The 27,242-nt window shown below is 42.9% G+C and overlaps 1 protein-coding gene across 1 annotated transcript in view; it reads right to left on the reverse strand.

Moving 5' to 3' along the window:
- Positions 1 to 27,242, reverse strand: part of CLPB (ClpB family mitochondrial disaggregase) — a 146,482-nt gene that overhangs the window by 94,952 nt on the left and 24,288 nt on the right. Inside the window, exons 3-4 of the mRNA XM_021675089.2 lie at positions 22,403 to 22,489; positions 456 to 559 (exon numbers count right to left, since the gene is read on the reverse strand). Coding sequence (XP_021530764.2) covers positions 456 to 559; positions 22,403 to 22,489 — 191 coding nt within the window. The remainder of the gene's footprint in view (positions 1 to 455; positions 560 to 22,402; positions 22,490 to 27,242) is intronic.

The following is a 27,242-nucleotide window of genomic DNA, read 5'->3' on the forward strand; positions in this document are numbered from 1 at the left end:
AGGCTGAGGAATTCAGGAAGGCTATGTCTAGTTCTGGGACAGGGATGGGGCAAGGAAAGCCTGCAGGAAACGGAAGAGGAACAAATCCACATTCCATGCAGTTGCCTTAATTATTTTACTGAAACCTGCTCTGTTGTCCATTCATCTGTGGCTCCATAGGCTGAAGTACTTTCAGGAAAACACCAGTTGAAATGTACTTCCTACCCCCAATTAGGTCATGAAATCAGGCCTCTATTTCTTTCCCCAAGACTTCTGAAGTGATATAAAGTTAGAGCCAGAAGACTGTGAAAGGCAGCTGTTCCAAGCCCTTTGGGTTCTCCATGAGTCCACAGAGATAAGGAACACAGAGATAAGGCTCTCACTCTGAGTTGCTGGTAGAGCTGATACCACAGAGCAAGTCTGCATGAAAGCCACAAAAAGAGAGCTCTCAGAGAAGCAGGACAGCCCACACTCACCTTCCAAAGAATGGATTCCCTGTTCCTTGGCAGTCTTGTAAATACTGCTGAAATCGTCTCCAAGGTTTGGATCAGCCCCGGCGGCAAGCAGGACCTGTATCACACTAGAAGAAATCACAAAGACAGAAGTGTCAAAAGCAGGAAAGGCCCAAGAGGTAAAGACCCAGATCTGGAAGCATGTTTGGGGACTGGTGCTGTCTCTGCTCATGGGAGTGATACAGTAGAAAAAAACACGAACTCTGGGAGGGTAAAAGGTAAGTATAGGAAAGACAGGGACAGGAAATCTTGGCCGGGTGCAGTGACTAATGACTGTAATCCCAGCACTTTGGGAGGCCAAGATGGGAGGATTACTTGAGCCCAGGAGGTCAAGACCAGTCTGGGCAACACAGTGAAACTTCAGTAACAACAACAAGAACAACAACAACAAAACAGCAGCCTCTGAAACTTATCAGCTGAGAAGCTTGGGACAAGTTATGTAACACCTCTCTAAGGCCCAGTTTCCACAACTTTAAATTACAAACTGTTAGTCAGGCATAGTGGCTCATGCCTGTAATTCCAGTACTTTGGGAGGGCAAGGCGGGCAGATCATGAGTCAAGAGATCGAGACCATCCTGGCCAACATGGTGAAACCTCGTTTCTACTAAAAACACAAAAGTTAGCTGGGCGTGGTGGCGCACACCTGTAGTCCCAGCTACTTGGGAGGCTGAGGCAGAAGAATCGCTTAACCCCAGGAGTCAGAGGTTGCAGCGAGCCAAGATTGCACCACTGCACTCCAGCCTAGTGAGAGAGCAAGATTCCATATAAAAATAAAAATACACACTGTTTATCCAAAAATTACCTATCAAATGTCTACCATATTCTAGTCCCTGTCCTAGGTGCTGAGGTCTGCGACCTCAAAGAGCTAGGACCAGTCTGCTGAGAAAAACAATAGTTAAATGTAAAGTGACAGCAAAGTGTGATGAAGGTTACCACAGGAAACATGCAGTAGAACAAGAAACAGGATCGAGAAAGCCCTTCCAGCATCAGCAAGATGGCTAAACAGGACTCTCCAGCATTTGTTCCCCAACAGAAACATCAATTTGAACAATTATCCACCTGCAAAAATACCTTCACAAGAGCTAAGTAAACCAAATGGGAGATTAAAGCACCTGGGTATAGCACAGAGGTAAAGAAAAGACTATCTAAAGAGGGTAGGAAGCACAATTTCCCCTTACCCATATTACCCCTCCCCCAGCTTTAGGCAGTACACATGGAGAGACATACACCCATGGGGGAAGGAGAGAGAAATGAGCACTGGACTTTGCCTTGGACCCTGAAACCAGGCCCACCCCAGTAAAACTCAGTGCCTGGAAGGTTCCCAAACTCTGGGCTGATGCCCTCAGACTAAGCCTCTAGGCCTCCCTTAGTGCCAGGCCATACCCTAGAGCCCAAGGCTCCAGATCTGCCTGGTGGACTTGGTCTCTGGACCTGCTTCTTAACCAGATTGACCTTAGCAGCCCCAGACTCTCGCCCTAGTGCCAGGCTAGCCCCAGCAGTCATGGGCTCCGGGCCCACCCTAACACCAGCCTAGCCCCTACAGACTGAGGCTTCAGGCCCACCTTGCAGATTCAATCTCCAGACCCATCCTAGAGGCAGGGTAGCCTTGGTGGCCCGAGGCTCTAGACTGCCCCCAGAACCGGATAGGGCATGAATCCAGGCTTTAGGTCTGCCCTAGAACCAGGTCAGCCAGACAGCCTTAGTTATCAGGCCTATGCCAGCAGGCCCAGCCTCCAGGTCCACCCAGGTTCCAGCACAGCACACAGCCAAGTTAGTCCACATAGTTCGGAGCTGTGGGCCTGCCCTAGCACAAGGTCAGTACCCCTGGCCTTAGGCACTGGGCCAGCACCTGTGGACACAGGCTCTAGGACTACTCAGTTTCACACCAGTCCCTGTGGCTCTACATTCCAGGCCAGCTCTAACAGCCAGCAGGCCCATCTCAGTAGACCCAGTACTAAGCTGGCTCCCACAAATCCAGACACCAGGATAGCCCCCGTGGACCCAGGTCCCAGGCTGGCCCCCATGGCCCTAGTACCTAGGCCAGCCCTCACAGACCTACCCTCTGGGGCAGCACCGGCATATCCAGGCTCCAGACCATCACCCACAGACACAGGCTCCATATCTGCCCAAAACCAGGCCAGCCCAGGCTCCAGACCAGTCCCTGTGCCACAGCCTTCAGTGAACCCAAAATCTAGACCTGCTCCAGCAGACCCAGGGTCCAGACTGGATGTGAGAGATAGCCTGGCCCTCATGGACCATCCCTGTGCACCCATCTTCCAGGTCAGCCATTGTGGACCAAGGGCCAAGGCCCAATCCCCATAAACTCAGGCTCCAGGTCTGCCCCAGTACCAGACCAACCCCTGTGGACTCAGGCTCCAGGACCGTCCACATGGACCGCAGCACCAGGTCAATCCCAAAGACTAACCATTCTCTGCAGATTCAGGCTCAAGGCCCATTGCATCACAAGGTCAGTCCCTGTGCACTTAGGCTTCAGGCTGGCCCCTACAGATACATGCTCTAGGCCCACCCCTGTGGTCCCAATCAATAGGTCCACTCCAGTGGACCCAGGCTCCAAGCTCAACCCTAAGGACCCAGGGACCAGGCCAGCCTGCCTGAGGACTCCAGCACCAAGCTCATTCATGAACCACACAAAACGGCCTGCCCAGAATCTCTGGACAGGTTGAATGGTGAAGGGCTTTCCCAGGCAAAGCCAATCTGCAAAGACTGGAGTAAGTCCCTAGTTCTTCATATACTCAGACACCAATGCCTGGCCACAAGAATCAAGAACAATTAGGGAAACCTGATCCCACCCAAAGAACAAAATAAAGGATCAGTAACCAAGTCTAAAGAAATGGATATTCATGACCTGCCTCACAAATAATTCAAAATAATTGTTTTAAGAAAGTTTAGCAAACATTAAGAAAATACAGAGAAACAATTTAACAAAATCAGGAAAATAATAAATATCCAAATCAAATTTAAGAGACTGAAATTATTTTTCAAGAAACATCAAAAGAAATCCTGGAGCTGAAAAATATAATCAATCAAATGAAACTGCAATACAGAGCATCAACAGCAGAACTGATCAAGCATAAGACTGAATGGGAACTCAAAAATTAGTTATTTGAAAACAGGAAAGCCAATGGTCTCCAACAAGATTTAGTCCAAATAAGACTACACCAAGACATATTATAATCAAACTATCAAAAATTAAAGACAAAGAAGGATTCTGAGAGCAGTAAGAGAAAAAAAAGCAAGTAGCATGTAACGGACTTCCAATAAGGCTGACAGTAGATTTCACATTACAAACCTTATATATAGGCCAGGAGAGAATGGGACGATAGATTTAAAATGCTGAATGAAAAAAAAACCTGCCAACCAAGAATAATATATTTAGCAAACCTATTCTTCAGAAATGAAGGAAAGATACCCAAAGACCTTCCCAGAGAAACAAAAGCTGAGGGAGTTTATCACCACCAGACCTGTCTTTTATTTCTTAGACAGGTCCAACAGTGATAAATTTACAAGAAATGCTAAAGAGAGTGCTTTATGTTGAAAGAAAAGGATGCTAATTAGCAACACAAAAATGTGAAAGTATAAACTCACTGGAAGCCTTAGAAACATGGTGAAACTCCATCTCTACCAAAAACAAACAAACTAATACATACATTAGCCAGGCATGGTGTCACAGGCCAAAAGTCCTAGCTACTCGGAAGGCTAAGGTAGGAGGATCACTTGAGCTTGCGGGGGCAGAGACTGCAGTGAACTGAGATCACATCACTGCACTCCAGCATAGGTGACAGAGTAAGACCCTATCTCAAAACAAACAAACAAACCCAAAAACCTCACTGGCAATGGTAAACACATAGTTAAATTCAGAATACTATGATATTGTAAATGGTGGTAAGTAAATCACTTTTATCTTTAGTATTAAGGTTAAAAGATAAAACTGCTAAAAATAATAACAGCTACAATAATTGGTTAAGGGATATATAATACAAAAATATGTAAACTCTGACACTAAAAAGAAAGAATATGTTTGTGGTGGGTGTGGAATAAAAGTGTAAAGCAACCTAAAGTAGACACATAAAAGATAAAAGGTAAGGAATATAAGTATACTACTAAAGAAAATCACCTCATCACAAAGGAAGACAGCAAGAGAGGAAGAGAGGAACAATGGATCTACAAAATAAGCAGAAAACAACAAAATGTCAGAAGTCAGTTCTCACCTATCAATAATTACCTTGAATGTAAATGGTTTAAAAAAGAGTAAGACCCAACTACATGTTACCTACAAGAGACTCACTTTACCTATAAGGACACACATAGACTATATATGGAGGAATGGAAAAAGATATGGCATGCAAATGGCAACCAAAAGAGAGCAGAAGTACCAATACTCATACGGAATAAAATAGACTTTAAGTCAAAACTGTAAAAAGGGACAAAGAAGGTCATTATACAATAATAAAGGGTCAATTAATCAAGAGAATACAACTATTGTAAATATATATGCACCTAACATCACAGCACCTAAATATGTAAGGCAACTATTAATTGATGGGAAGAGAAAGATAGACTGTAATACAGAAATAGTAGGGGACTTCAATATCCTACGTTCAGCAATGGACAGACCATCCAGAAAGAAAATCAATCAGGAAATGTCTGACTTAAACCACACTTTAGACTAAATGAATGTAACAGACCTATACAGAACATTCCATCAAACAGCAGTACAACACACATTCTTCTCAAGCACACATGGAACATTAAAGGTCTCCCCTTACATGCATCTCCTTAATGCAAATTCCAAGAGTAACCACTATTTACAGATTGGCAAGTTTCCTTCCAAACTTTGGAATTAGAAAAATCGGTCCAGTGGCTGTGTGAGAAGTGGGAGTATGACCAGAGGCAGGGGCTCCGTATGTTAGCTTCTCTTCTTCTCGCTCTTTACGTAATATTCCCACGAATACATTTTTTTCCTTCTAATAAAAAAGGGCTCATGTTCACTATAAAAAAGCAGAAAATACAGATAACCAAAAGAAGAAAATGTCTTAGAACATATAACATCTTTCCAGTTTCTTCAATGGATATAAACATACTTTTATTTAGAAGAATGGGATCATGTATAAACTTTCTCTCTGAACACAGAGATGTTCTTCCATGTATTATATGTCTATAACATTGTTTTACTGGCTGGGCACAGTGGCTCATGCCTGTAATCCCAGCATTTTGGGAGGCCAAGGCAGGCAGATCACTTGAGGTCAGGAGTTTAAGACTAGCCTGGCCAACATGGTGAAACTCCACCTCTACTAAAATACAAAAATTAGCCAGGCATTGTGGTGCATGTCTGTAATCCCAGTTACTTAGGCGGCTTAGGCAAGAGAATTGCTTGACCCTTGGAGGCAGGGGTTGCAATGAGCTGAGATTGGGCCACTGCACTCCAGCCTGGGCAACACAGCGAGACTACGTCTCAAACAAACAAACAAACAAATAAACAAAATAACAACAAAAAGCCCACACTGTTTTAAATGGCTATACGGTATTCCAGTACAAGGCTATTCCATACCTAATTTAATCAATCCCCTATTATAAAACAATAGATTGTTTTAAATATTTTAATAATATTTCTGATTATTTCCTTTGGATAAATTCATATGAGATAAAATTTACATTAAAAACATAAACATTTTAAGCATTTTTAAAATATTACTAAGCTGCTTTGCAGAAAGATTTTACTAATTTTTATTTTCACTAGCAAAGTATGCTGTATGAGAGTAACCGTTGTGCCTTTCTTTAACCAAAATAGGGTATTTTTTTTTCTTCTTTTCCAGAATGTGTCAATCTGGAAAATAGAAAATGGAATCACACTGCTGTTTCAATTTGCATTTTTTGATAACTAGTAAGGGTGAATTTTAAACAAAATATATTTAGCAGTCCATTGTGCTGCTTCTTTATGAATCCCCTATTAAGGTCCTTTGCCCATCTTTCTCTTTCTCTTAGGGTATCTCTTTTGCTTACTAACCTTCAAAACTGATAATGCTTCTGCAGGCAGAAGTGGCAAGCATTTCAAATTATTTATCGTACCTATTAAAAAGCCAAACTATAGTTTGTTTTCTCTTCCTTATTAGTTTTTTAGTATTTGTAACCAGTAATGTTGATGGTTTCTCACATACCATTTGGTTTGAATTTCATTACCTTCAACAGGCACAGTACCTGATTCAATTATTTGCTGAACCAATGAATAAATGTCACTAACTTCCATGCACACAAATATACAGTCCTTAAGGGTAAGCCCAAAACCAGACTCTATCTCCCACATAGCAGTGGTTCTTCTATATCTGATCTAATATATAATATAGTTAAGTGAGTCTTTTTTTTTTGCTACAATATTAACCATTAATACTGAAGTTAAGTGAGTCTTCCAAACCTACTCACCTTACCTAAAAGAACTTCTAAAATTACCTTCAAAGGTAATTTATCCAAATATAAATTAAGATTTCAAAGAGAAATGAGAAGGGCCTTTAAGCAGCTAAAATCTATGTCTAAAACTCATGTATTTAATTCACAGTAGAGTCTTCAGGTTCTCATTTGGAGTTTATTTACTCTCAGTTTATACACAATTTGGATTAAGATTGGCATTAGTCAGTCTTCCTATTTCTCAGAACGTTAAAAGCCAAGAAGGTACAAAAAGGCAGATACAGATAGGCAAACTAATTGAAAGCACTGCAAAACAATGTCTGATAGAGAAGTATGGCACAGAGGTTAGAAAAACTGGATGTAAAATCTGGGACTATCAGAGTATCAGAATGAATAATTACAGTAATGGATGACAACCTACTAATCATATATAATTATAACCCATTGAGTAAAACAAGATTCTCCATTGAAGTCCACATTGAAAATCAATTAATACATAAATGGGAGAGAAGGGAAAGTTCTGTCTTACTATAGAATGAAAACTAATAATTGTGGTAGCAATGATGAAATTAGAAAATCACCCTTTTATGGCCTCATAATAATTATTAGGGATAATAAGAGTATCTAGCTCATCTGGTTGTGTTAATACACATAAAGTGGCTTAGAACAGTGTCTGACATAACAACTGCTCAATGAATGTTAGTTATTATTCCTATGTACCTGACCCTGTGCTTGGGCTACAGGGAAGTCAGGAGACATATGAACATCTAAATTGGGAAGACAGCATGCCATTTTATAACAAGCACAGAGAGACCTGTGTTCAAATCAAAGCTCTATTATTTACTGATTGTGTCTTCTTGAACCAGTTACTACATGTCTGAGCCTTCATTTTCTTACCAGAATAATGGTAGATGATGATGGCTCCTGTGCAGGTTGTAAGCATGTAACCAACTCCATAGGGCCTGACACATTAAAAAAAAAAAAAAGCTCCACAAATCTAAGCTCTCTACCTTCTGTTTGTATAATCTTAGCAATAATCACATGAATCTGGGCTGTGGTGGGCATCAGATCTATACCTGACCACCCAGGACTCATGCTGGCATAGTTCTGTGTCAAGAAGGCAGCTCTTCTATATTCTGCACAAGTCAATGTGTTTTGAAATCCAAGTGAGAAGGCTTTGTCGATCTAAACTCAAAGGGACGTAATTTGGTTAATCCTCAGCTGCTGTGCCCAATCACCATTCAATCACACCCCCTCCCATGGCAGGCTGTCCCTCCAGGCAGCTAATGTCACTAACTGTGCTACCTGGGCCTCTCCAGGTTCATGAGTATTGATTCCATCTGTCCAATTTGCAGGCTGTAGGACGTGTCCAAGCAGCCACGTATGCTGCCCTTGGTCCTGGAGGGCAGACAGTGGTCTGGCAGGGTGGGGAGAAGAGAGTGAGTAGGATCGACCCTGGGGCTGCTAACCCAATCAAAGGGAATGGGCAATTCACTTCACAAACTTGGAGGCCAAAGAGGATAAGCATTCAAGATAGTGACTCATCCTGAAACCTCAGAGAAGATGCCTTCACTTTTAATAATACTCAGAAGGCAGCAGCACCACTGTGGGGTATAGACATAGCTAAAGAAACCATGGCAGCCGGGTGTGAGAGTTCACACCTGTGATCCCAGCACTTTGGGAGGCCAAGGTGGGTGGATCACCTGAGGTCAGGAGTTTGAGCCAGCCTGGCCAACATGATGAAACCCTGTCTCTACTAAAAATACAAAAATTAGCTGGGTATGGTGGTGAGCACTGTAATCCCAGCTACTTGGGAGGCTGAGGCAGGAGAATCACTTGAACCCAGGAGGGGAAGGTTGCAGTGAGCCACGATCACGCCATTGCACTCCAGCCTGGGTGACAAGAGAGAAACTCTGTCTCAAAAAGGGAAAAAAAAAAAAAAGAAACCATGGCTGCTCCGTAGCCAACAGTGCCATCAAACACCTTGCCATATGGCCAGTAGGTTTTTTGTTCAACAACCTTCATGTACTTATAAAGCATCTAACCAAGAGCTCCAAAGGGGTCAGGCTATTCTTCGAGAACCCAGCCCACATTGGGCTAGAGAGATACAAGAATATGATTTACCACTAGCTTGGATTGCCAAAAGAACCTCACTGAAACTATAGTATATAGCATACAGCAGGGCAGAAACAGGGTAGGAGGCTAGCCAGGTTAGAGAAATCTAAGGCAAGGATGGTGAAAACAGGCTTAGCTTTAGGCCAGCACCAGGGAGTACCAAGTTCACAGTCAAAATAGAATCAAGAGCCGCACACCAGGCAGCAAAGGTATATATGAGGTTAGAGGTCAAGAACTAGAGGATGAGGTAGAACAGCAGATTATAAACCAAGTGAGTAGCCAGAAACCAAGGAATACACTGGTACCAGAATTCAAGGCGAGGCAAAAGCAGCAGCATCCAGGAGCAGCAGTAAGGAGACATTGGAAATGGAATGATTTCTGCCCCTTTTGTTTTCTGCTGAAGTGGAAAGAAATCCCCAACACGAAACAGTATTTGGGAGAAGGTGACTTTCATGGGGAGATGATGGTGAGTCAGCCCACCTGGCTGATATACAGAATACAGAGTGAGCAATAAGAACTGAATCTGATGGCACAGAGGAAGACAGGCACTGCTACTGGAGCTGATCCATCAAAGGACAATAGGACAATAGCAACCTCTCCTTTGTTCTGGTGCTGGCATACTGGCTGCCATATTGTAGGTTTGGGTTACACTATTACTGTCTTAAATTTGAGTAGCTGGCACCAAATGGGTTGTGGTATAAAGCTAGGCCTTCATGGTCATAACAGTTGGATTAAAGGAGGCAGAGTATACTAGGCCACTCAATTATGTTTTTCTATATCAGGAAACATCACTCAAAAGAGTTACTCCACAGGCACTCACTGGGCAAAGGCTTAAAAATATCTGCAATTCTCTGGCTGGCATGGTGGCTCACATCTATAATTCCAGCCCTCTGGGAGACTGAGGAAGGAGGATTGTTTGAGCCCAGGAGTTCAAGACCAGCCTGGGCAACATAGTGAGACCCTATCGTTAAAAAAAATTTTTAAATTACCCAGGCGTGGTGGCACATGCCTGTAGTTCCAGCTACTTGGGAGGATCACTTGAGCTCAGGTCAAGGCTGCAGTGAGCTATGGTTGTGCCACTGCACTCCAGCCTGGGCAAAAAAAAAAAAAAAGTATCAGCCACTCTCTCAGCCAGCTCAAGATTTGGCCTCTCATCGTCTGTAGAAAGATGCTTACACCAGAATGACCCTCAAAGGCTAGGGATAATCTCCAGATACCTATTTCCCTTACTAATTTGGGGAAGCAGAGAATGTCTATGACACAAATATGTTATATTGTCCCTTACTTCCCAATACTGACTTTCAGGTAGTTAACAATCTGTAGGACCACTTTGCCCCAAATCAGGTTTTGATAGAAATGCTAGGATCAGAAGGCCCAACAGGCCAGGCGCAGTGGCTCATACCTGTAATCCCAGCACTTTGGGAGGCTTAGGCAAGCAAATCACTTGAGGCCAGGAGTTGGAGATCAGCCTGGCCAATGTGGTAAAACCCCATTTCTACTAAAAATACAAAAAGTAGCTGGTGTGGTGGCGGGCACCTGTAATCCCAGCTAACTGGAAGGCTGAGGCAGGAGAATCACTTCAACCCAGGAGGCAGAGGTTGCAGTGAGCCAAGATCGAACCATGGCACTCCAGCCCGGGCGACAGAGTGAGACACTGTCTCAAAAAAAAAAAAAAAAGGAAAAGAAGTACCAACAAAAATGAGGCAAGGATATGAACAGCCAATTCCTAGAGAAGGAAATCAAAAAAGATTATTAGGTATATAAAGAGAATCTTCAAGTTCATTTGTTATTACAGAAATGCAAATTAAAATGAGATTATCACTGTAAATTCAACATACTGACAAAAGTTAGAAAGCTGAAAAATGGCAAGTGTTAGTGAAGACGAGGATCTGGGACTCTTCATGCACTGTTAGGGTATAGACTGGTGAAGCCTTTCTGGAAGCCAATCTTGTAGGACTTCATTAAAGTACCTTACCCTATGACCAAGTGCTTCTACTCCTGAGTATATAATTCCTAGAAAAATTCTTATGCATAAGAATTTCCATAAAGGGCGATGCAAGAAATGGTTCATCACAGCATTCTGTGGCCGTGGAGAGTGGTGGGCCATCAAGTGTCTACCACTGGGGGGATGGATAAGGTAAATGTGGTAGCCACACACTACAAAACATGATACAGTCAGAAGCAACAGGCTGGATATACATGCAGCAACATAGATGGATGTTTCCAAAAAGGGTTGAAGTCCTACCTCTTTTATTTACATATTAATTGAACTTGACCTTTTGTTCCAAAAGTTAATCCCTTTCAGGGAGTCTCTCAATTATAGAACTTCTAATTCCTATATGATCTAGTAATCTTGGGGGTTGAAACATCAAGGACCCAGTGAAAACAATGAACTCCCTGAAGTACACCCAAGGGCCATCAAAGATGCCACCTGCTGTCCCTTGCTTCAATTGGTTGGTGTTCATTTACCTTCAGGGCTCCTTGGTGACTCCATCACCAACTCAACTCAGCCTTCTTTGATTCCCAGTCTGAGTTCATGCTCTTTCTCTTTGTCTGCACAGCACCCAGTACTCACCAGCATGGTAGGTGACCCTCATCATATTGTATCATGATGGCCTGCTTACTTTTATTTGCCTTTCCCATTAAACTATGGGGCAAGGGCCAAGTCTCAACCTTGTTTCCCAGCTCCTTGCCTAGTGCCTGGATCATAGATATTTTCTGAATGAGTGCATGAATAAATAAATAAAAGATGAATAAATGAAATCACTATTTTATTTGATGAAAAATGGGAAAGGTGGAAAGCAGCTGTCTCTGCCCCGCTCAGCCTTCTCCCACCTGAAGGTTCCAACTAGGCTGCAGGTGGTTTAGCTGTAGAAAACCTTCTATCTTCCTCTCTGAGCAGTAGCTCCTCCCTGGGCTACAGAAAGTTCCCAGACAAAGCTGAGGAAATAAACAGAAGGGTAGTCCCTAAGTGGCAGCTCCTGAGATTCACGGAACTCCCTTTGGAGCCATAGCCAAATTAATTTGCTGATCGGGCTGTAATTAGATTAGAAGTGGGAGCACATGTAGAAAGGTTGGCTCACACTGACCTTGATGAGCTCTTGCTTTTAGGGCAGTTGGGGAGTCACAATGCATGGGAGGGCAGTTACTTCTATCGATGTTTAGGCTTTCTGCTTTCAGTGGCCAGAGGGGGTTGGGGTACTCACATTGTTTAGGGAAGAGCGAGAAAACCTGTGTTGTGAGCGGAGGCTTGTGTTGGGCCAGGCGCGTGTCAAAGACGGCTGGCGAGCAGCTGGAGTTGGTGAAGCAAGAAGGGCAGTGATCCCAGCTCCAGGTCAGCCCTACACAGTGTTGAGCTTCAGAAGAAGCTCCTCTAACTCCTCCTCCTCCCCACCCCACCCCCCACATCTAAAGCACAGGATCACTGTGATGAGTGTCACGGGTCCCAAGGAGAAGACAAAGAGTGACCTCTTCTCAACCCACTGCACACCTCGATGAGGGGAGGAAGCAAAGAGGTCACAGTTCAGGAGGTCTGCTGGAAAGTCAAATGAGCTGTGGCTCATTCAGTAACCTGGTCTCCGGCTGGTCAAGAAAGCAGGGTGGCCCAACCAAAGGCACTAGCATTTGTTAAATCTACAAGTCCTGTGCCATGGGGACATGAGCTGAGAGTAGAGAGGGCAAGGGGAACAGTTTTCTTTTTAAAGCCAGATTCCTAAGGAAATGAATTAAAGATTGGGTAGAAAATAAGGTACCTGTACAGAAAGTGTGCCCCAGTTTCTTCAAATGAGGATAATTTTTATTTACCTTAAGAGGTAAAGATCGGTAATCATAATAAAGCAGCCGCAGTGTGTTAGACACTCTACATTCACTATTTCAGATCCTTAATAACAACTTGCAATGAGGAACCGGTCCTATTTTATAAATAAGTAAACTGAGGCTTGGCAAGATAATATGAGTTATCCAAGTGTACACATTAAATAAGCACAGGAACCAAGATTCAAATCCAGGTCTGAGTCTAAACTTGGTGTACATTCCCCTAAACCACAATAGCTCTCACCTGACTGACCATCCATTAGTCTGTCTTATTATCCCGCAATTACTAAGCCCTTACTGCATAGTACAGGAACAGTGATATTTTCAGATGGCAGTTAAAGCAAAGCAGGGCATAGCAGCTAGCTAGGATAAGGAGTCTGTCTGAGCTAGACAAGGGTAAAAATCAGTGGTGAACCCAGACAGAGGTGATGTTTAGGGGCAAGGCTCAAGTAAGCCATGCACATTAAGCAGACGGCCAAGGAATCAAGATCACCCACGACAGGGTTTCCAAGACAATCCCAATTTCACATCCTCCGCCTAGTTCTAAATACGCTTTCATGTCTTTCAATTTGTGGTTCATAATACATGGTCACCAAACCTAAGGCCAATGTAGTCAGGCCCTAGTTGTTAGGACTTCTTACTACAGAAGAACTAAGAACTATAAAAGGCAGAGCAAGGTCTTAAACTCAGGCAGTTTAATTCCAGAGCCCATGTTCTTCACTACCATAGTATACATAACTAGACTGGATGCTCCCCAAAGCAGGGACTGTGCTTTGACTATTTCCATCTCCTCACACATAGGGCCTATACAGGGCAGTAAATATTTGTTGAATTAATTCACTTCTAGAGCCTGATGTTGTACAACACAGAGTTTTTAGTCAGCTTCTAGGCTTTACTTTTAGTATTGCTAAGTTCTGCACCTTGGGTTTTACAGTTGGTTTTTATTTTAATTGTTGACCCATAGACTCATCCCTGTTAGTTTTTATCAACAGCTTTAACCATTGCTCTGGCCCACTGAGGTTTTATTTAATGTCCCCTATTCTTTCATGCAACATATTAGTACCTTCTCAAGCTTCATTTACTCTGTTGGCATTTATCGATGACTTCAATGAAATCAGTGATATGAAATCATAAATAGGACAGAGCCCCATGGCTCACCACTCAAGTCTGCTCTCTAGTCTGATGTCCGTTCATATATAAACAATGAACCAGGTCATTTACATTTATTAGTCTATACTATTTTTTACATCATAATTTTACTCATACAGATGTCATTAGAGACATCCAAATATCTTACTAAAACCCAGAAACACCCATCATATCTACTGCTGACCCCTGGCCCACCAGTCTGGCAGCCCTGTTAAAATAAGCAGATTATGGTATGGCTGTTTTTAAAGAAATCTCTTAAAAAAGAGGTATAGGACTATCCATCTCACAGTTCCTAGAGATGGAACACCCTCCCCTAAGCAGCTGAACTGAATGAACACTGGATGCTCTCCTTTCCCCAAATGACACTCTCCATGAAGATAGCACTGAACACAGAACCCCAGGACAGAACAGGGCATTGGGCCTGGGCAGTGTACCCTGAGACTGTCACGTTAGGCAAATGAGCTGGTGCTGATTTCCAGGGAGCAGTGTCTTGGGCTACCTGAGGTTAAGGCATGTGTCTGCCAAACTACGGGTGCATGCTCGAATTGGAATATCATTACCACAAAACAGGATTATCTTGAGCAACAATTCCAAATGGGATTAGAAATGACTCTTTGTTACTCAGAGACAATTGGCCATAGCAGTAGGAGTGGGAGAAACATCAAGCCCAGAACACTTTTCTGGGCGCATGGTGTTGGCATTCTGGGCACTTGGCCAGCACCCTCACCCATCCTTCCTTGCTGGGGAAAACTGGGTACTGTCCTGCACTGGGCAGGTGGCCACCTGTGACAAAAGCCAGCCTACATCAAGGTACCCTGCTCAGGGGTCCCATGTTCTTGGGTTCCCTGCCAGCTGCTCCTACTAGCACATCTCTACTTTTCCACCTTTGTGAGCCTATGCTCAAAACAGTCCTTCCGGAAATGCTCTCCCCATACTCCCCATGTTACCTATCAAATCCTGTCCATCTTTTAAGGTCCAACTCCTCTGAAAGGGCCTCTTTTCATGCTGCCGGCTCTACACAGCATCATCTCCTCCACAGCACTCTACGTGTTCTTCTCTGTGGCACTGAACACATTCTGCCTCATTCTCCAAAGTGGGACTTGTTTTATCTGTCAGCTTTTCAAGAACAAGAAATGTGGCTTGTCTGCTTTTTACATTTCTCAAAATCCATCTAATACATAACGCGTCATCAAGAAACCCTGACGGGGCTGACCTGACTCCTGGTCCCAGCATCCTTTGGTCCATTCCATGGCCTTGCTCCCTGCCCCTTCCCTTCAGAGGCAGTGTAGTCCAGTGGAAAGAGCAAGGGTTTGGGGTTCAGAAAGACACAGCTTCAAATCCTGGATCCTTCTTTTACTAACTGGACAACCTTGGGCAACTCTGAGCTTCATTTTCTCTATCTGTAAAACAGGAATAATAATCCCTGCCTTTCTGGATTGCCCTGAGGATTACAGCCAACATGGGAAATGCCTGACATGGGCCCTAGCCCTACTCTACAACACAAAGCCAGACCAAGAATAGGCTAGAAGAAGGAAGAGGCTCTACGCCCCTAAGGTAGGACCGACTTCCATGTGGTTGGTCAGGCTCCCTAAGGACCTACTTTCAAGCACAGGTATATTGGTACTCTACCTGCCCCACATATGGCTAGCCAGCAAGGAAGGAGAGCCACCCAGGGAAGCTGCCAGTGGTCAAGCTGCAAGAGCAACATCTGCTCTTCGCTCTAAGAACACCTGTGAAGCTGTTGGAGCCCACAAAGAAAGGCCTATAAAACCTCTCCTGCAGGACAGCAATCTGGCTTAGGCCATTATTTTTTAAAGACAGGGTTTAATGCACCCTCTCCCCTTAGTAAGGCAGAGGGAAAACAAGCAAATGCTAAAAATAAATGGCTGCTGTGAGAGGGAATTGAATGGTCTTCAGCCAAGGATGGCAGCACTTTAAAATTAACAAAGCCCAGGTACCACATCCAGGAAGGCCTTGGCAAATGCGTGTTATCCACTCATTAGCTCAGTTCCTCAGGGACCCTGGCCAAGCAGGGAAGGCAGTGCCGGGAACCAGTTCTTCCGACACTGATGAAATGCACTCGGGGAGAAAAGGCAGAAGGAGGGAGGGAGACTCTTGTGGGGAATTTCAAACAGTTCTGCTGTGCCTCATGTTCTGCCTTGCAGTTCTCACCTTCTCTGAGGCAGGGGCTTGCAAAAGCCACCACCAAGCCCAAGCAGAATCAAATCAAAATCTCCACACACCAACCTCCCTTTTCAGAATCTTTGGTTCCTGAAGCACCACAATGGCCTCACTATATAAGTGGTCTCCCTGCATGAGAGTTCAGAGATAAGGAACCCAAGAATGGCGTGGGAGAGGCAAACTCCCAGTCTATACCCTCGACTTTCTCCTTGCTGGAATGAAGAATCATATACTTTATGAATTTATACAAGTCAGCTGTATACTACTCATAAAGTGAATTTATCACTATTCATCAGTAATTATACTTATCACTGATAGTATGAATTCACAAATCTTCATTCCCTACTAAAAATCAGAATGTATATCACTCTAATGTGAGATATCAGCAACAATAAGAATTCAAAACATTCCAGGTGACCATTAACAATAAAATTAATTTTGACACTACTAACACAAATTCTCAGTATGCCACTGGTCACAACTAATAATGAAAATCAGAGAGGGATAGCAGCTTTTTAAAAAGTTTTTAAAGTCAGTTTACTGAAGTATCAGTTACACATAGTAAAATTCATCCTTTTTAAGATATAATTTAATGAATTTTGATAATTATAGACACTTATGTAACCAACACAATAATCAAGATATAGACTATTTCTCCATCATCCCAAAAAGTTATTTTATGTCCTCCTCTCATTCCCAAACCTTGGCAACACAAATCTGATTTCTGCCCCTAAAGTTCTGTCTTCTCCAGAACGTCATATACATGGAATTACAGAGCAGGCAGCTTTTTGTGTTGGTTTTAACTTGCCATGATGTTTTTGTTGTTGTTGTTTGGCTGTTTTTACTGTATGGATGTACCACAATTTGTTTGTCCATTCACCAGTTGATGGACATTTACGTTATTTCCAGTTTTTGGCAGTTAGGAATAAAGCTGCTATAAATATTTACATACAGGTCTTTTTGCAGATATGTCTTTTTATTTCTCTTAGACAAATACCTAGGAGTTGCTATTGCTGTGTGGTATGGTAAATGTATGCTTTACCTTTATAAGAAACTGCCAAAGTGTTTTCCAATGTGGCTATACCGCTATGCATTCCTATCAGTGATGTATGAATATTGTTCTGTACCTTTGTCAGCACTTGGTATTGTCAGTTTTCCTAAATTTTAGCTACTGTAGTAGGTATGTAGTGGTATCTCATTGTGACCTGAATTTGCAGAATATGTTTCCATGTGCTTATTTGCCACCCATCTCTTTTTTGGTGACGCATCTGCTCAGATGTTTTGCTCATTTAAAAAAATTGAATTGTTTATCTTTTTATTATCGATTTGTAAGACTTCTTTGTATGTAATGGGTACTATTCCTTTATCAGATATATGTTTTGACAGCTTCTTTTGTTATGTATTAGAAATTATAAGAATCTAAGTCATACTATTTTTCTTCCAAACCACTATCCTCTGCACATACTCTAATTAAGGGACTAGGAAAGACTTAAACTTCCAATTTACAAACATCGTAGTACTGCTGGAACAGAGGGTCAAGCAGTACTTAAAACCTGCTAAAACTCATGAGACTATTTCTATCTCCATTGCAAGCACCTAACACCACCAAAACTTTAAGGAAAGCTACATCTGGAGAAATGACTGTCCTATGAACAGCTTTTGGCCCCCCAGGCTCTGCACCTCCCAAAGCCCTGTTCTGGTCCGCCAGACTTCTGGAATGGTCAACAGTCGTCACACTCCATTGCTGGCCATTGTTCACTGGGAAAGGTAGGAGGCTCCCAATCCATCCCTCAGTGGAAGAGCAAATAGTGAGGCCTGTGGCTGCTTGGACATCAAAGTTGAGCAAACAGGCCTGGCAGGCCCTGCCTCTCCGCCTACACATCCTGCAAATGCCATCTGAAGGAGCTTCCCCAAGGGGGTCATGACTTTCAGCTTGTCATAGCACACATCAAAGTTTGCACCACACACGAACTGGGTGCATGGGTTCGAATCAAGTCGCCCGAGAGCGGATACTCAGCCATTGTGTCCAGTTTTAATCCTGTGTTTTCCCAAGTAATTAAGCCTTCTTGCTTATGAACTTGTGACTAAGTAAAGCATCACTGAGAGGTTGTAACATCAAAGTGCCTTCCACCGTCTGTCCGTGTTTGGTAAAATTGGATTTCTTTCCCTTCTTAAAGAAAAACTAATTGAATTTAGCTGAAGGCTGTGTATATTTGCACAAGCCGGTGAGGGCTATGCTAAGTCACAGTGATCATTCTGGGACCCTGTGGCTTAGCCTTTAGCTGGACTGGGTCAGAGAGCAATACAGAATGAGACACGCAGATTCAGGCTAAACAAGTGCCTTGTGGCATGAGGCTTATAGAGGGCTCACTGTGGAGAAGGGGGCCAGACCCCAGTGACTGTTCCTTGAGTCAATACTATACCCAAGCTGTTACTAGGGCCGGCAAAAGGATTGTCCTAGTAGAATGTTGGTAAAGCTTTGGCAGCATGGCTACTGAAGACAATGGCCATCACATTGCTCAAGTCCTTGATGTCAGCAGTCCAAGTAAGCTTCTTAAGGCAAAAGCTGTGACTGCTTATTCTCTGAATCCCCGATAGCCTAGCACATTAGCACCTGACATCGTAGAGGTTTTAAATATGTTTGCTGGATATACATAATGCTAATATATATTTTATATATATAATGATAATATAAATACATATAATATACAGAGATATAATGCTCTGTATCCCTTTTTTGCTTTATCAGGGAATGTCAATCTAAATTAATACCCAATTTCCCTAATTATCTAATTTACAGTAAATACAGCACAGTCCCATTCATGTTAAATTTGTATATAAACATATATACAACAATCAACTGCTATATAGAGGGAATTCAGGAGACTACTACTTTCTTTTCTATATGTTTTTACAAAAACAATAAATCTATTTTCAGAAAAGAGAATCTCTGGTTCAATCTTTATAAAATTATCTTTCCTTTAACCAATATGATTTCTGATCTTGATCCAGTTTTCCCTCTCCTGTGTATATTTATATTTGTATTTTAATTTGAGTTACTTCAAATTCTTTTTGAAAATAAAAGGAGAAAATACATTATAAATTAAATTCTTGTGCACATTATTAGAACGTAGTTCTATAGCACTGTTATTTTCTATTCAGAACTAAAAAGTAATACAAATCTAGAAATTCACAAGAAGTTAAGCTCCTTAAGGATAGAGACTATTGTATTCTATATCCCTAAAGACTTAACATATTATTAAGCAGCATCAGGGTGAAATGACTGGGCTACTCTGAGGATCTCTCTCTTGAGCTTGTGGGCTACCTACATCCTAAAGGAGGTGAAGGTCCTCTCTGCTTTCAGCCTTGAATCAAGGGTGCTCCCCTTCTATCTTCCCTTCATCGAAATCTAATTCAAAGATGGCAGTATTTTAGGCCTGATCAATATGATTCAGGAAGGAGTTAGTGATTGATTAAAGGAAAATCACTATATTTCTAACAAGGAGAAACCTATTGGCAGATTGTGCTGGTATGGATATGATAATCCTTCAAGACTACTCACAGGGCACCTTAACAATGAGGCCTACTCACCCTGACCAATATATTCTACCAATATCTTCTACTTTTCCTTTTCCCCATGGCACTTCTTCTAATATATAGTTTACTTTGCCATTATACTTATTGCTTATTGTCTGTCCACGCCTTTCTCTATCCAAGGACCACAACTAATACAGAAAGAAGCTCTCTGTGGGCAGGCATCTTTGTTTATCATCAATGTTATTTCAAGTACATAGAACAGTACCTGGCAAACAGTAGGAGCCAAAAAAAATTCTGTGATATGAATACATAAATCCAACCCAAGAGTATGCTATTTTTAATAAAAATCTGTCCTCCCTGGATGGTGGAAGGAAGAGAAGGGCACAAAATGGATACTTAATTAGTCCAACTAATACAAGCCAGCACTCTCACTTTGCTCAACAGGCATTGCTGATTTGCTAATAGCTCTGGATAAAGACAGAACAATCAGTTAAACCAACAACTCATTAGATTCAAAGAGATGTGTCCCCAAAAGCACATCTACTAGCCATCTGATCACTAATTGACAGTATTCTTAAGCATCGTGTTATTTCCTATTCAGTCTCAACCTTGAAACTACTACACACAGAAGGGAACACATCTCTCCACCTCTCCTTTAGCACCACTGGCTATTTCTTGCAGAAGGAAACACCTACAAGCTGGGGGAAAAGACTGGTCCATGTGGTGAAGTACCAGTGGCATAGAATTAACAGGTATGTTTGTGTACAGAGGTCTAATGGGGGCATCAGAGACTAACAACCCACCATTTATAACCTATAGCACATACATTACCTCATGGGATTCTCAAAAGAATATGGCGAGAATCTACTCTGCTGCCACACTAAGTCTCCTCCCACCCTTTGCTTTGAGAGTATCCCACAGACACTGCTCTAAAATCACTGATTATACTATATTATGTCTCTTTACCTGCATTTGTTTTTCCCATTAGACTGCAAATTCCCCACGGTCTTGGATTCTGCAAACACTAGCACAGGGCCTGGCTCAATGCAGATAGTCACTAAATGTTCACAGAAACAATTTCTGATGAAGAAACAGGGTGTTCATGGAGTTCTGAAATTCAATTAAGGCTTGGAACCAGGACTGGACTCCAGGTCTCTCAACTATGAAGCCTATTTATATCAATTTTGTTTTTAAAGCATAGGTGCTTGGAGCTAAAGAGGGCAAATCAGGAAACTGAGTGACTGAGAACAAGACTGAGAATAACAAAGGAGCACACAAGAGAGACCCATCTCATGTATGGCTAAGTCTCTCAGTCAGTCTGAGGCAGTACCACCTCTATATTATAAAATCCTAGTTACATTTTTTTCTTTCATATTTATAATCCTTTCAGAGGTAGCCAGTACTGGCAGATAAAAGCCTTAAATGCCTACTTGCAGAAAGAATTGAAATTGGTACCTCCAACTATAAATTTCAACGGCTGTTTCTAAAGTGCCCAGTCTACTTTCTTTGAAAGTATCCTTTTTTACTCTTATTTAATCAATTTCACACAATAGTAGCTAGAACAAATGTGTACTTCATCCCAACACTTCCAGAATTATACAGACTCCAAGGCAGAAATTAGAACAGACTGAAATGGAAAGGCAGCATCCGCACTAGGCTGGGATCTGACATCGGGAGGTAGCAGTGAGATACAGTAAAAAACACAGACCATAGCTGGGCACAGTGGCTCATGCCTATAATCCCAATACTTTGGTAGACAGAGGATACAGGAGCACTTGAGGCCAGGAGTTCAAGAGCAACCTGGGTAGCATAGTGACAACCCTATCTTAAAAAAAAAAATTTGCCCAGTGTGGTGGTACACACCTGTAGTCCCAGCTACTCGGGAGGGTGAGGTGGGTGGATCACTTGAGCCCAGGAGGTAGGGGCTGCAGTGAGCCATTGATTACACCATTACACTCCAGCCTGGGTGACCAAGCAAGACTGTATCTCAAAAAAAACTCAAAAACACAGTGACACAGACTTTGCAAGCAGCCAGACCAGGTTCTAAATCCTGTCCAAGTGACAGAGATAAATCACTTTTTCTCTTTGGGTTTCAGTTTTCTGAGCTACAACGTGAGCATAATATATATGTTATGGAGCAACTATGAGAATTAAGATAACTCACTACACAAAGTAAACTATTTCAATCTTTATACAATAGCTACAACCCTGAGAGAATGAGGGAGGGGGCAGGAAAACGGCAGAGCCTCCAATGGGAGGGAAAGAGATACCCCATCTTTCTTAGTTTCCAGCAGAACCTCCAAAGAAAAAGCCCCTGGAGGAGCACTTGCTGGGGACAATAACTGCAGACTTCGCAAGATGAACAGACGGGGGTAACAGAACATGACAGTAACTTGCACCTATACATATAACCACTTACAACAGGCTCCAAACATCTGGTTGCTAAAATAATGCAAATGACTGGCCTCAGGTCACAAAGCCAATGATTGAAGAAATTGGGAATCAAAGCTACATCTTCCATGTCCATGGCTACTATAGAGTCCAATGCACCAGGTGAAGTTCCATACCTTAGTCTGAATCCATCTCTCTGCCACTGGAAGAAGACAGCAGGGAGGCACAACAGGTGGGAGCACGCTCAGGAGCGCAGACTGCAGAGATCTGCCTAAAGGAGCCCTGTGTGGAAGGAGATCTCTCACCTGTCATTTCGGTTGATGGCTGCCACCATGAGTGCTGTCCAGCCAAGTCTGTGCCTTGCATTGACATCTGCGCCTTCTGACAGCAGTCTAAAATGAGACAGAGAAATATTTTCAGGGTATGGCTTATCATGGATGTAAGAGTGGCAACAACCATAGAAGAAATGACACAGTCAACAAACGGAGGCTGAGTGAGTCTGGAAACAGAGGCCTTTGAGGACTACATTCCCAATCTCAGCTTCTCTGGTCATTCTGCCCCACCAAGGCTTCCCCAACCTCTCTCCTTCCCTTAAATCAGTCTGTCCCCCCTGTTATCTTCCTAGCCCTTGAGAAAAGAATGATCCTTCCCTATCTTAATACTCTGACACTCCCACTCCCTTGGTCCAGAATACTCTCTCTCTGCCCCTTTGCATATTTGAATTCTCCTCTCATGCTATTTAATACAATCCTTATGGCTTGTGGACTCCTAAGAAGGAAGCCTTCCTTGACTCATCCAGTCCACAGCTCTTCCTTCCTTAATTTCCCAATGTTAGGAACAGAATGCCGAACGACATGTCTTATCTAGTTAGTTATCAGTTGACAAAATGATCACGTTTCTCAACTTTACCTATATTGTGGTTGTTTAGAAATTGAAAATCTTTCAACCCAAGGAAAGATGGAAATAGATTAGGTTCCTAGGAGAGTCCACATAGACCCTCCAGGAATCTATATGCCAGTGCCTAACATGTTGTAGAAGCTTAATAACTGTTAAATAAATTAACAAACACAGAATTTAAAGTATCCCACTAAAAGTCTGAATTTTGGCTCCCAGGAATAAGGGACCCAACAATGTAGGGGTGGGTAAATAGAATGAACTCTTACTGAGCACCTTCTACAAGCAGAAACTATCCCAGGTACTTTACATTCATGATTCCATGTGCTCTTCATACCACCTAAGGAGCTAAGAGTAATCTCCTCTTTTCAAGGATAAGGTAACAGGCTCATTGAGGTGAAATGACTTGCTTAAGGTCACACAGCTGGTTAAGGGGCAGTGCAGTGACTGGCTGGCAGTGACTCTAAGCCAGGCTCCTTCTTACCTCACCACCCTTCCTCTAGACAGAACCTGGCTCTAGATAACATGAAAGATAAAGACTACATTGATGTCAGTGAATCAGTATGACATGTGCTTGGTCCTGTGCTAGATTCTGGATGAGGGTGAGGAGAAGACATGGCTCAAGACAGTATATCAAACAACACAGTGCTAAGAAAGGGCAGAAGGGGTTGGGGAAGCTAGGAGGCTGTCTGTTTTTCAGTGGGTTCTAGCCAAAGGTCAGAGAGTCCAAAGGCTTGGGTTTGAGTCCTAGCACCATTCTTGTGCCACAATCTATAGTAAATGTCCTTACAGATCAAGTCAAATAAAATCTCTGTGTTGCTGATGTTAGCAGGTAACTAAGGCTTGAGAGGATGAGAAGCATCATGTACTAATGCTTATTTCAAACACTTTCAAAAGCACTGTCAAAGCCCAAGAGGGAGGCACACCACAGAACTGCATGTCTCATGAGTGCTATGAATGGGACTATGGGTTGCAGGTGCACGTACCAAGGGAACTTAACCCAGTCTCAGTGGCCAAAAAAGCCTCTCTGAGGAGGTGCTGATAAAGAGGAACTGGCCAGACAAAAGGGGGTGAAGGAGGGGAAGGAGTGTTCCAGGTAGAGGCAGTCTTCTTCACCTACAGCAGGCATGGGATACATGAGACCCCATAAGAGGTTTGGTGTGACTGGGGCACAAAATGTTAGGGGAGAGTATTAAGGGAGGATTAGGAAACCTTCCTTTCTTATCTCTAGTTTGGAGGATTTATTCTGGTGAAGGTCCCTTACTATATATAATGTTAAACTTCTTTTACACAGAAACCATTTTCTATGGCCAAGAACCCTGTCTAATTTACAGAATCTCCTCTCCTTGTTTAGCAGGCCACGTGATACAGTAGAGCACGCATGGTTCTGATCTTAACTATCATCCTAATTGGGATGGCCTCACTTCTTTGACCCTCAGTCTAAAAGGCTAGAAAATCAGGATAGGCTGAAGAAAATCAGAGGCTTCTGAGGGAACAAACTTGAATTGTGTCTTGAAGAAGGGGAAGAGTTTAGAGAAGTGGAAGGAAGTGCATGCCAATCAAGGCAAGAAATAGGATATGACTGCGAAGCAGGAAAGGAACATTCAGAGACCATCAGGCAGCTCCATCTGGGTGACAGTTCACAGCAGAGAAACAGCTGCTGAGGTATGCAGAGGCAACACAGGGCCTCAAATGTCAGACTAGGAGGCCAAGGCAGTGGGCATAAACCTGTTTAAGCTATGGGCTCTTTTGTGACTATGATCGAATTTCTTCCAGAAAAGTGCATAGGAGCACACACACTCAAAAAAATTTTTTTTTACATATAATAATCAGGTGTTCACAGCCCCCATGAAATCAGTAATGGATCCTAGGATGAAAGGTCAGTCTAAAGGTTTGACAGATTCCTGGCATGCATGCTACTGCCCTGCACTCCCACGTCTAAGAGGCATATTACACATCTCTCCCAGCAGCTCTTGCTGTGGAGCCTTTGAAAGAGCCTCAGAATGCTCTTCAAAACAGGTTCCAATCAGTCACCAATCCACTGAAGCTAGCAACAGAGAGAAAACCTACTTGGCATTCCTTAGCTTCCCACCAAAGGCAGTGAGGTTGTCATTCAAGGTTTTGGGACAAAAAAAAATTATAAAATTAACCTAATTGCTAAGCAGGCTGAATTTGAAAGGGTGGAGGGTACAAAATGGGGATAAAAAGAACAGTCTGGAGGCTGCTGTAATACAGACCTAGGGAGAGGAGAGCTGGGCAGGAAAATAAGAAATGAGAGTGTAACTAGGATAAACTCAGAGTGACTAAAATCCCTCATGCCTCAGAGTAAACAATGACCCAAGTTCCCTTGCCTGGGCCCTGAAAATTGTGGAAGCAGCACTGTTCTAGAGGTAGGGCTGAAGAAAGAAGATTGAAATGCCTCCTCCTACTGTCCCTCAAGGGCTGCGTGCAGTCTAATAAAAAGAAATGGACGAATAAACGGCATTGGAGTAAGTCAGACCTTGATTTGAATTCTGATCCAGCTAGATAACTCTGAGCAAATCAACTCTAATTTTCAGTCTTCTGACCTTTGGAATAATAATCTCTAATTTATACGATCCCAGCCCTGGCATATAGCAAGTACTCAATACAGACCCTACCATCCTGTCTCACTTCCATCATTTTGATGGAACAAAGTGTAGTGCTCTCAAGCTAGTAGTGGCAGGTTGGCCAATACCCAGCGATTCTAAGATGTGGTCATAAGGATGACTGGATACTTCAGTGAGGCTGGCTCTAGGCACTGTGTTCATTCATTCAGCAAACAAGTACACATACCCACTCTGTGCCCAGCCTCTTGCTGGCTGAGGAAGAGACAGAGAGAGAGGCTCCTGCTTTCCAAGACCTAAGCCAGGCAAGATTTATCTCTTCTCTTCCTGCCTTCCTTCCTACTTTTATACATACATATACACAGGTATGTCCCTGTGTGTGTGTATGTGTATAAAATTCTGCTTATAACTTTGTTTTAAGTATGCTCACATTGCTAGGTATGCAAGAACTCCACTGTTTCTAATTGTTGCATAATTCCCCGTGGTGTGTGTCCACATTTTCTTTCTCTGCTTTCCTAGGCATACCTCCCAGGGAACCTCTATGTCCCAGCCACCAAAAACAATGCTCACAGCATATCCTCTCATACGTCCCCTTTTGGACCTATGTGAGCATTTCCCTGTGGCATGTACTCAGAGTGAGATCACCGGGTCCTGGGGTATGTGCGTAGTTGATTGACTAAATAGTGCCAGGGACCTCTCCTGAATAGCTGCTCCATTGACCCTTCCACAAGCAGGACAGAGGTGTGCCTATGTATCCCTCTTCCTGTCAACACGTGGCCATAGCCAGCTTTCTAATCACTGCCAGTCTAATGGGTATAAAGGGCTATCATATTATTCTTTTATTTTGCATGTCTCTGATCACTAATAATTTTGAACTATTTGTTATATGCATGTTTGCATTTTGGGATTTTCTCTTCTACACATTGCAAAGTTTTCTATTTAAAGAGAAGGAACTGCTGGAAGAGGCACTTCTCTAAACCTGCTATATCATTTCAATGAAAGAACAAATGGAAGACTCCGGAGACCTGGGTTCTAGCTCTAGCTCTGCCACCTACTATTCTAACGCCCTGAAGGAAGGCACATCATCTTGGTAAGCTTCAGTCTCTTCATAGGTCCAATGAGGATCACAATCCTCCCAGTGTCACAGGAGTTTTAGAAGGTGGCACTGAAATATGAAGGAAAGGGCTCTACAAATCTGAGGGGCCATTCACAGGAGGAAATCTTGGTGTTCCTCAGTGAGACTCCTGCTTTTCAGCCCTGCCCAGCTCCTTGACTGAGCATCATTCTTTGCAGTCTCTTGGGGTTGAGGTGTAACGATAAAAAAAGGAATGACCCTGGAGTACAAAGGCTGGAGTTCAGATTCTAGCTCTGTCACTTACTAGCTGCAAAATGGAAGACATTAATCCCTCTCGTGCAAAGTGGTTTTAAGGATTAAAACGGAACTCCCATGAGGAGTGGTGGCACCTGGTAAATCAAGAAGGGACCACAAGAGAACGCCCAACCACGAGTAACTTTTCCTCTTCAGAGGTGTGTGCCCCCAACCACTACTTTTGTACAGAGCAGCCCATAAAGTTGGGATTTTACAAACGAGGTCTCCTCCATTTCATTGTGTTGCTTTGCAAGTGAATGCCCAGTGGGCAGTCATTTCAAAGTTCTGGGCCTGCTA

This window comes from Aotus nancymaae, unplaced genomic scaffold, assembly GCF_030222135.1.
Source record: "Aotus nancymaae isolate 86718 unplaced genomic scaffold, 86718_ANA_hifiasm-v0.15.2.pri h1tg000059l, whole genome shotgun sequence".
Taxonomy (NCBI): Eukaryota; Metazoa; Chordata; class Mammalia; order Primates; family Aotidae; genus Aotus; species Aotus nancymaae.